An 11,070-nucleotide genomic window follows, 5' to 3' on the forward strand; every position below is an offset into this window, starting at 1 on the left:
GCAAGATGTGACAATCTCCCCCACCAATTGAAGAGCCCCCCAGGTGGCTCGACGCACCGGCGGCACCCTGCGCCAGGGCTGGGCCCCCATGCACCCACCCGCCCACAACCCCGGCAACACATCAACCAGGACCCAAGCCCCCAAGGCCCGGCCAGGGCCCCAGCCCAGAGACGGAGCGCCCCCAGAACCTCACGCCCATCCCGGACCCACCCAGGGGCAGCCAAGCTACCAGGTCAGTAACCCATGTCCGTCAGCACAGACCCTCCCCTAGCCCCGCTGCACGCAGCCACGAGGAAACAGTCACCTGAGAGCCAACAGAGCCCCTAACCGGACATGACCACTACTCCGGGTTGAGCCCCCCAAGGAAGATGCCTCCGGGGAACCCCCCGACGCCCTAAGCCTGTCCCTACCCCCACACCAATCACAACAGTGAAGGCGGGACCAAACTATGACCCCCCACCCCCACTAGGTGATGGAGCTGATCAAAGGAGCCCAGAGCAATTGATCTGATGTGGTGGCAGAGGCTGTATCAAGACTAATGTAATCTAATAGATAATTTCTATATTGGTTAGAATTAAGATTATTTTTATTTTTCCAGTTCATGAGGACTGTTTTCTTGGCTATGCATAGGGCAGTGAAAACCATATGGGCGATATTCTTTTCTGAAGTGACATTATCTAAGCTGCCCAACAAACACACTAAGGGGGAAGTTGGAATGTTACATTTCAGACACTTTGATAAGTCTTCACATATCTCGCGCCAATTGCTGTCTAATTGCTGCTGCTAGTGGTTCAATAAAAATTGCAAACAGTGAAGGGGAGAGTGGGCATCCCTGCCTGGTGCCCCTCAAGAGACAAAAGCTGGAGGATGTCTGGTCATTTGTTCTGACACAAGCTGTTGGGGAATTATATAATATTTTTAACCAGTTGATGAAAGAGGCAAGGCAAGGCAAGGCAAGTTTATTTGTATAGCACAATTCAACAACAAGGTGATTCAAAGTGCTTTACAGAGACATTAGAAACAAGAACAAATAAAAAGCATGATTTAAAATTGATTAAAACAAGCAAATAAACTAACTAACTAATTAACAAACAAACAAACAAACAAACAAACAAACAAACAAACAACAGTATATAAAATCAAAACAGATAAAATCAGAACAGTAGATAAAATCAGTAGTTAAATGTAAGTTTTGAAATTTAAGCTTAAAGTGTGGATTTGGTGCTTTATTCAAATGCAGCTGAGAACAGGTGAGTCTTCAACCTGGATTTAAATAAACTGAGTGTTTCAGCTGATCTGAGGCTTTCTGGGAGTTTGTTCCAGATATAAGGAGCATAAAAGCTGAATGCAGCTTCTCCGTGTCTGGTTCTGACTCTGGGAACTGATAAAAGACCGGATCCAGATGACCTGAGGGATCTGGATGTTTCATACTGGGTCAGGAGGTCATTGATGTATTTTGGTCCTAAACCATTCAGAGCTTTATAGGCCAGCATCAGAACTTTAAAGTCTATCCTCTGACGGACAGGCAGCCAGTGTAAGGACCTCAGAGCTGGACTGATGTGGTCCACTTTTTTGGTCTTAGTGAGGACTCGAGCAGCAGAGTTCTGAATGAGCTGTAGTTGTCTGACTGATTTTTTAGGTAGACCTGTAAAGATGTTGTTACAGTAATCAAGCCTACTAAAGATGAATGCATGGACTAGTTTTTCCAGGTCCTGTTGAGACATCAGATCTTTTATCCTTGATATATTCTTGAGGTGATAGTAAGCTGACTTTGTTATTGTCTTAATGTGTTTTTCTAAGTTTAGGTCTGCATCCATCACTACACCCAAATTTCTCGCCTGGTTTGTGGTTTTTAGATGTATAGATTGAAGTTCTCTGGTGACCTGTAATCGTTTTTCTTTGGCGCCAAAGACTATTACCTCAGTTTTGTTTTTGTTTAGCTGGAGAAAATTGTGGCACAACCAGTCATTGATTTCCTCAATGCATTTACCAAGAGCCTGTACAGGGCCTCGGTCTCCTGGTGACATTGTGATATATATTTGTGTGTCATCTGCATAGCTGTGATAGTTTATTTTGTTGTTGTTTATAATCTGTGCCAGTGGGAGCATGTAGATGTTAAACAGAAGGGGTCCCAAGATGGAACCTTGGGGAACTCCACATGTGATACTTGTCTGCTCAGATGTGAAGTTACCTATTGATACAAAGTATTTCCTGTTTTCTACGTATGTTTTGAACCAGTTTAGTACAGTTCCTCTTGTGGACCAAGAGGATCCAAAACCAAATTTGTGTAAAGTTGCAAATAGAAATTTCCAGTTAACTCTGCCCCTGTCTCAGGATAAAGGTCGACAGGGGCAAAGTACCAGTTAAAAACACACACAACACACACACACACTCACAAAGTACTGAACGCACACAAAGGGGTCCCTAAACACTAAAATTTCCTTCTCCCTACAGTCAGTGCCAGTCAGCTCTACTTTATGTGGCTTAATGTGTGTTAATGGTTGCAATGTCACAGTCACTAAGCCTAATGTGAGGAGTTATAGTTTTCTCTCTGCCTTCATCTCTGAGACAGTGACTGTTACATTTGCTCGATAGGTAGGAGGGCAAACAAATGAGCAAACATTTACTTTCCTTTTACTGACCGAGCTTTCTGAGCATTATTCTGTGTGTGTGTGTGTGTGTGTGTGTGTGTGTGTGTGTGTGTCCCTCCTGTCCGTTGTGCCCTCCTGTCCCCTGTGCACGTGTCCATGTGTGTGTCAATGTCTTTCTGACGATTCCCACCCACAGTTTCAGGAGATCTTCACTCAGCCGTCCATCCCAGTGTGGAGAGGAGTGGACTTTTTCCTCTACGAGCTCAGCGGGATCGACAGCAGGCCTACACCTTCAGAAACTGTAAGAGGACATTTTTTATAGTAAATAATTTGAAGCGAGCAAATTGTGCACAGGAGTGCATTTTTAGATTGATCCGGTGAAAGTTATCAGTGTTCGGAGGTTATTTGGAGGTCATTTCAGCCTCGCTGTGGTTACCTGAGGCTTACAGTGTTTGGTGGTGTGTGATATTTGTCTCTTCTGTGTCTCACAGCAGAACAGAGTCAAACATCCAGCAGGATCTGAAGATGAGGAGTGGAGTGGGGTTGTGTGTGCTGGGCCTGCTGGGCCTGCTGTGCTCAGTTTTTGGGCAGGTAAGGAGGAAACACCAGATTTCCTGCTCTGAAACCTAGAATATACGAATAAGGCTGCTTGGGGGTGATCAGATCGTTTTGTCAAATAAAAGAGGATGTTTTTAAACACCACAGCAAAGATCTTCCATTAAAATCTTTAAATACTTTTAATAAATATAAGCTAAAAGTATTAAAAACAGAACTGCTAAGTTTGTCGGATGCCTCACGTCAAAGCAAGAGCATCACTTACTTTGGGAATTGGAGGATATGTGCTTCATCTTTTTATAGTTTCTGGTAGATTCCCTTACTAGTTTGGTAATCTGGACACTCAGTACATAAGTAGGATGTCTTAAAACCACAAAAAGCAAATAACAATCAACTCTTACTCCCTTATTCCGATCCTGGAGTGCAAATCCACTGCAGTACAAACCTGCAGGGTCACTGACTTTGCCTTGTTTGTACTGTACTTTATTTCAGTTCTTGTGACCCTTTGAAATGACGCAATTTCATTTTGCAGATAATCTGAGGATGAAGAAACATTTACATCTTTTACTTTAGCACAAGCTGCAGTGCAATGCCACAATTTAGAAGCCTTTCAAATGTGGTGCAGCACCTTTTTAAGTGCTCTGCTGTTTTCTGATATCGGGGTATTGACCTGAAAAGTCCTGCATGCAGAGTATTAGTTAAAGGATAACTTGTGAATATACGCAAATAAGGAAAGTAAGTCACCTCAACGTTTTTGAAAGCTGAACACATGAAGTTTTACAGCCTTATTTACTTCTGAGTAAATTGCAGAAAAATGTAGAAACAGAAGCTAAAAATAAATCAGACAAATCACAACACTTTTGGAAAACACGACAGTTTTTGTCAATTTTAAAAGAAATGAGCCTATTGGTATTTACAAAAACATTTTGGCTTTATTCTAAAAAAATCATTCTGTGCATCATCTTCCTTCTTTTCATCCAGGAGGCAGCGGAGGTCCAGTCTGGTGTCCTGATCTTTTGTGATGACCCGTCTGTGGAGAAGGCTGTCCACAGCGCTGTGGACAAATTCAACGAGAGGCTGAGCACCGGCCATAAGCTGGCCCTCTTTCAGATACTGAAAGCCAGCAAGGTACAGTGACTGCAGACACATGTGTTACCATGAAGAACAATACTGTGAGATTTTATGAGCTTTTTTGTTACGTAAGTTACATAAGTGGGAATCAAGCTTGTTGGATTCAACTAAAACTGAGCTTGTGGCTGTTTTTCCTTACAAAGCTAAAAAACAAGAGGATTCAATGCTCTGGGACGATTACCAAGAAATTCAAAGATCCTGTGACACTTTGACTTCTGGTGCACACTGATTACATATATTTGTGTGTGTGTGTGTGTGTGTGTGTGTGTGTGTGTGTGTGTGTGTGTGTGTGTGTGTGTGTGTGTCTCCAGTCAGAGAATGGCTCAGACTCAGTGTACTCACTGAAGTTCACTACCTGGAAGAGCGAGTGCACAGCTGACAGCAGCAAATCCTGGACAGACTGTGACTATTTGCAGTCTGGAAGCAAGGTAACAATAATCAGCTCCTCCTCCCATTTAACAACTCGTGGTATGAAAATATTAAAGTTCTTGTTAAATGCTGTAGTAAAAACAAAGCCGTCGCACGGTCTGTCGTGTCCCTCCAGGGGCCGATTTCTTGCAACGCCACCGTCCTCATGTCAGAGACAAAGGCTGAGACAAAGCAGGTGGACTGCCAGATTGGTGAGTGAGGGTGAATAAACTCAGCATCAGATTAAAGTTTTTAACAGTCCTTTCAAAGCTTGTTTTTTTCTTTGGGTTTTTTTGTTGTCTTGCTGCAGAACATGGTCTATTGAATCCATTTTGACTGGGACCTCATTTTAACACAGAACCAGTTGCTTTTAGAGACAAAATTCCCACATAAGGAACGTAAATCATTATCAAAACCAAAAATATCCACAGTTCTTACACCATGAATGTGTTTACCAGAGTACAGCCACCTAACAGTGAGTCACTGAGGGAAATGGGCACTGGCGGGCTGCTGGGGAAACAGAAGGGGGCTGATTGGCTAACATGCCAACACTATCTGCAAGCACAATATTAACTTATAACACCATAAAAGGCAGTGACGCAGTCTAGACTTTAATCAGTCAAATATAGGCGTTCGGTATATCAATCCTGTGTTTTTCTCTCCCACTCACAGGATATTTTGCAGGTTTTTAAAGCTCAGCTTGCAAACTGTATTTGTACATTAAAGTAGTATTTGATTGTTTCATGTGCGATTTGGTTGTAAAGAAATAAAGTAAGCTAGGTTAAGTAAATAGGTGGCATCAGCACATTTACTAGTTTTTAATGATAAATGAAAAGGGCTTGAAATGAAGGCTGGTGGACTTTTTGATTCAGTTCTTCTTCAGTTTAATCACCCAAGGACAGTCCCTGGTATTTAACCCCTGGTGGGAGTGTGTCCTTGGAGGTGGTCCTGATCATTTTTGACCCACTTGGTGCTGATGTGAGTCAATGAAGGTCATATGAACCGAGGTGTGAATCAAGGCATGCGGTCATTTCTGTCACAGATCCTTTATGAGGCACTGCCCCGACCCACCATTATGTGAAGTATAAGGTCACATGTGTCAAGGTGTGTATGGGGGATAAAGCACCTGGGAAGGGATTTCAGGACTGGGTTTTAGGAGATACCCACTGGTGTCTTAACCATTAGGCAGCTGGGTTGCTTTCTAGAGGCTTTGCTTTCCTCCCAATGCTCCATGACCGCCAGATTCCAAAAACAAACAAAAAGTATATTTTCTCTCACTGGCCTGTTTGTATTACAGACTATTTGGGACTGTTTTGTGTTCCATCAAGCACACTGAGATCATGTCGTGTTGATCTAAACACATCCAGAGGGAGCCTGAATTCGGGGCATTCTTTAATTAATTAACTAGATTAAAAACATCATAAATAAATAACATTAGACACTTTTTGAAAAGCTTTAACCAACTCTGTTTGCCTGAACCTTGAGCAGTTATTGGAATATGAGCTTATGCATTTCCATGACTCAGATTTTTCTCCACTGTAGAAGGGCACATCGTTTCTGAGAAAGCATCTTGCATGGGCTGCCCAGAGCTCATCGATGTAGACTCCGAGGACCTTAAGGTTCCCCTTTCTGTCTCCATCTCCAAGTACAACTCCATGTCTGACTCTACCCACCTGTTCAGTCTGCACAATATTGGCCACGCCACCAGACAGGTACAGCAGGTGGCATGGAAGTGAAGGGAAAATGGGGAGGACAGGCATCTCTTTTTCTTTCCTTTTTTGTCTTTACGCATCACGTGTATTTGTGTAGGTGGTTGCTGGCTTCAGATTTAAGCTGATTTTTGACATGAAGAAGACCGTCTGTTCCAAGGCTGAACACACAGACCTGAACGAGATATGCATCCCAGACGAAAATAATCTGGTAAACCAAAACTAATGCACAAATCACCCCAGCCAAGATGTGCTTCTCACTGTGTGTTCTGTGCATCTGCAGGAATATGCCAACTGCAACTCTACAGTGGATGTAGCACCTTGGAGACTTGAGCCACCACAGGCCCACATAGAGTGTGCACCGGGTCAATTGCCACCCTCTGTAAGTCCCTCTTTTCACAGGATGATCAAACATGAGCGAGTAGACAAGAATGCAGGAAATAAATGAAAACCATTCACATAGTAACTGCACTGGCTAATATTCGCTCTCCCACTCCACTGGATGTACCAGCGGGTTTACCATCTGGGTTGCTTTGGGATATTTTGAACTGGAAGGGCTGGGAATCTAACCACCAACCTTCCAATTTGTGCACCTCAAATTATTCCATCTTAGTCTTTCATCTAAGTTATTGGAAATTAATTTTATAATTATGAAAATTAAGTGTTATCCATCTAAAAGAAACGCACCAGTTTGCATGAAAAAGAAATGTGAGCACATTTCTTTAATGGAAAAGTTTAACTAGGCTCTGAATTCTCATTTCAGTCGGTTGTCGTATTAGACGCTCTGTTTTAATCACTCCGCAGAAATCACTGTCAACGTACAGAAAAGAAATAATTTTTAAAAAGAAAACAGAATTTTTTGTCACATTACAGTTGATCCCAAATTATTGCAAAGTACGGCTATATGAAGAAAATCATCTTGGTTTTGTGGCTGGAAATGATGAAGATTTGTGGTTCTTACTTTGAGAAGCCAGGATAGAATTTAAAATGGGTTCTTTGCTAAGTTCTTTGTTATGTGTTAACACTCGCTCATTCCTTTTTATGTTAGGTTAGTGTGAAGTGGCTTAACAAATGAAAGAATATTCTTCTGAAATGATCAGGTAGAAGGACTGGACTGAATATGAGTGAAAAAGCAGCCAATGTCCAAAGTAAATATTTGACCTTAAGAAAGCCTGGAGAAATACTTGCAGTTCAAGAGCATTTCAACAATTTACAAGAAAGTCAGGCTACTTGGAATTAAATGATAAACAAATGAGGTATGGCTTGAGACTTTTGCACAGAGGTCACTGATTAGGAAGGTCCATTAGAGAGTCCATCTTCTTATAAATCCTTTGCTTTTTCTTCAGAAGTTCGCCAGGCGTCGTCCTCCTGGCTGGTCTCCTCTCAGGCACTTCCTGTATGGTAATGGTAATGGCCTGCATAGCGCTTCTCAAGACCATAATACCCCAAATCGCTTTACACTACATTCAGTCAAACCCCATGCCACAGCTACATCTTCACCCTCACAACCCCCCACCACAGCTAAAACTAAAGAATCATCTGAGGAGGACACCACATCTGCCACACCGTCAGTTTCACGTGACGCAGATGCGAAAGACCACCTCTTCCACTGCCCATCCAAGCCCTGGAAAGCTTTGAAGCCTCACCACTCTGCAGCTCCTACCAAGGCTACCGTAGAAGCGGCTTCTCCACAGCCCTCAGCAGATGGAACCTTCATCAATACAGACCTGTTGTCATAATTTCTTTCCTCAAGGGAGCCAGATTCATAACAGAAAATTTCCACTTGTTGCGCTCTTCCAGCAGATTGTTTTTTGTTTTTGTTGCAGACTAGTTCTCTAGTTGCTGCAGGGAGTTTTGGGAGATGATGATCGTCTTGTAAGATGCCAGGTTTCAAATGATACAACAGATGGGTTCAGTTAATAAAATTTTTTTAGGGTCTTGTAAGTCTTAAGAAAACTGAGGAAAAGAAACTGAAATTAAGACAGAACTCTAATTTTACGGCTCTCAAGAAAGCGATGTCTGTTTGGAATCAAAGAGTTGAGTTCATCAAAGGATAGAGCAGTTTGTGTGCTGGTTTATGTGTGAATATAAAATGCTTACACATTGAAGCTTAAAATAAAATTAAAATTTGGTGGAAAATGTTCATGTTTTGCAAGGTTTGTAGTGCCAGAGCAAACACAGCTGGGTCAATCTTTAACAAATTTATTTGTACATCTTCACAGAACACTCAGATGATGAGTCAGTCAGTCGGTCAGTCAGTAAGTCAGTCAGTCGGGGTACAAACCTTTACTCCTCGACCAGTGACCCAAAAACAAAACACAACATACATTTATAAATAAAAAAGCAGGTTACTGTGAGGGCAAACTTGTCCTAGAAACTAGCAAACTTAAGGCATTCATTTATAAATGTCTGTATGGCTGCCTATTAGACTACAATATAAAAAAAAGGAAAACAAAATGCAGCAGGAAGAGTATTCAGCTTCACCCAATATCATGCAGGTAGGCTGTGAGTAACAATACATTGGCCCGGCGTACATTCATTCATAGTATAGGCTAGAGTTCTGACAACATGGTATGTTATGGAAATATTAGTACTGCATACCAAAAAACAAAGAAAAAAGTATTAAAATGAAACCACAGAGCATGTAGCCATGTGTGAGAGTCTGAGACACTTCCGAACCTCCAAATTGAATATAAATGATCAATATTTCACATATTTTGTCCATATTTTTATTCCCTGCAAGTCTAAGTGTTCAAACCCTTCCACATCTGTTCAATTCACCGAGAGAGAGAGGGACCGTCGTTGCTTCATTTCTAAATATCGGGTTCCATACAATTAAAAAGATGGTGGACACAATAACATGAACACCAGGTAAACAAATAGGAACAGTAACAGAGACACCTCAGACTAGAGGCAGCACACTATAGTCTTCACAGAGGCTGCAGACTTTTACATTCGCTTGGTGTTTGTGTTGTTATGGTCACAGTGAACCATTTTCCCTCCGCTCTCGGTTCTTTGGACACATAGGGGGTTTAAAGACAACCAACAGTCATCTCTGACGTCAGCTGACTCTGCAAGATTGCAAAACAACAGAGATGTATCTTTGTGATACTCTGTCCCTGCACATAACCCAATCATACAGTTAAACTGAAACAAATGGAGAGAAATCAGATCCTGTGATGGCATGATTTGTAAATCTGAACCTGTGCTGAGCCATGTTATGGTTAAAAGGATAGAAAAAAAAAAAATCGGTTCAGGGAGAAAATGGTAGGGCAACAGTTACTGCACCACTTCAGCACCAAAGCTGAGGGATTAGAAGACGTTTTAAACGAGCATGGTCTAAAGAAGACGCCCACATTTCCCCCTACGTTTTCCCCTGTGACGTCAAAGCTGCCACCTGATCTCAGAAAATTTGAACTCAAGCGCAACTTTAGTTCTTCATTAGCTGAAAATGCATTTCTGGGCATCACTAACATTTACTGAGGGTGTCAAACAGGCAACCTGTACCCAATGCTTCAGCAATCGGTACAACACACACAGACCCCTTACACCTCAAATCTAAACTGACAAAATACAGCTGTGGTTTCGATTCATGGTGCTTCAAGTAAAACGACTAATTTATGAAAAAGAAAAAAAAAAAATCTAAGTTTACCCTCATTTATGTTTCCTTGCAAATGATGCAAAAAAACAGCATTTTTGTGTGTCTGTTTGTTTTTCTTCTCTGGCACAAACCAGCCAGGAGAGAAAATGATTTATAAAACATTTAAAGACACCTTTGCTGCTAGTGTCATCACACAGAGGCAGAACATGTACATACACACAGTGTGTAGGGTTTTCATTGGAGCCCGCCAATGAAGCTCTGCAACCTGTACAGAACGGAGCACGCACACGCTCGCACACTTTGTTTGGAGAGTACATGGATACTAAAGAGAACACTACACATGAAGCCTACCATAGAAAAAAGGCTAGACTGTAACTGTACATACATACTGCTTAATGCTGCTTCAAAATGTACATCTTACATACATACTGGTTATGCTGCATGCATACTAGGCTAACGTTCTTCTTATAGAGTCCTTCTGGACAAAAAGGCATTGAGAACTAGAGTTTTTCTTTAAGTGCATACCACAATATTTTTTGTATTTTTGTTTGTTTTTTTTAAATTGTAAAAGTCTGTAATATGCCTCACTGCATGACACTGTTCAAGCATCAGCTTTTGCAGACATCAGCGATACTGTCCGATTTGGCACGTAGAGAAAACAAAGGAATGCGTTCTGTGCTGATGACCTGCTGTGTAGGGACAGAAACACGTTACTGATGCAAAAAGATGAGTCATCAATGTTAGCGACTGAATACATTCTAGCCATTAATGCTGCAATGATGTGACGCACGTGCGCGCGCCGCATCGCGACAGAACACAACTTTGGCTTTTCTATACAATCAGCAGTTGAAGCGGCAAAGTGCAGACTGTTTCCCCACAGACACGCCGGGTCTCATACTGTAGTGTCCTAGTGTCTTTCCTACATGCACCGTGAGAGGCTCCATTTCTTGTAAAATACTACATTCTCTCCTTAGCAGAGCACACTGCGAGTTCCACCAACTACGGCCTGCCCAAAAGACACTATGGAACAACAGTTTCCAAGCTGCTTCATGTAACACTGCTAACTCTTCTTCGT

General features: G+C 42.0%; 1 protein-coding gene across 4 annotated transcripts; it reads left to right on the top strand.

The window, feature by feature from the left end:
- Positions 1–2,670: 2,670 nt before the first annotated feature.
- Positions 2,671–8,537, top strand: kng1 (kininogen 1). 4 transcript variants are annotated; one of them, XM_080291733.1, is made up of 9 exons: positions 2,671–2,892; positions 3,086–3,182; positions 4,128–4,274; positions 4,589–4,705; positions 4,822–4,897; positions 6,228–6,397; positions 6,495–6,605; positions 6,678–6,776; positions 7,744–8,537. In XM_080291733.1, exons 2-9 carry the CDS (start codon positions 3,117–3,119, stop codon positions 8,131–8,133), a joined length of 1,176 nt encoding a protein of 391 aa, XP_080147859.1. In that variant the 5' UTR covers positions 2,671–2,892; positions 3,086–3,116; the 3' UTR covers positions 8,134–8,537. The 4 variants fall into 4 exon arrangements, with proteins under 4 accessions (XP_080147859.1, XP_026002376.1, XP_026002375.1 ...); XM_026146591.2 differs by having other exon boundaries at positions 2,673–2,892; positions 7,741–8,537; XM_026146590.2 differs by having other exon boundaries at positions 2,676–2,892; positions 3,083–3,182; positions 7,741–8,537.
- Positions 8,538–11,070: the final 2,533 nt, after the last annotated feature.

The sequence above is a fragment of the Astatotilapia calliptera genome, chromosome 17 (assembly GCF_964374335.1).
Source record: "Astatotilapia calliptera chromosome 17, fAstCal68.1, whole genome shotgun sequence".
Classification (NCBI taxonomy): domain Eukaryota; kingdom Metazoa; phylum Chordata; class Actinopteri; order Cichliformes; family Cichlidae; genus Astatotilapia; species Astatotilapia calliptera.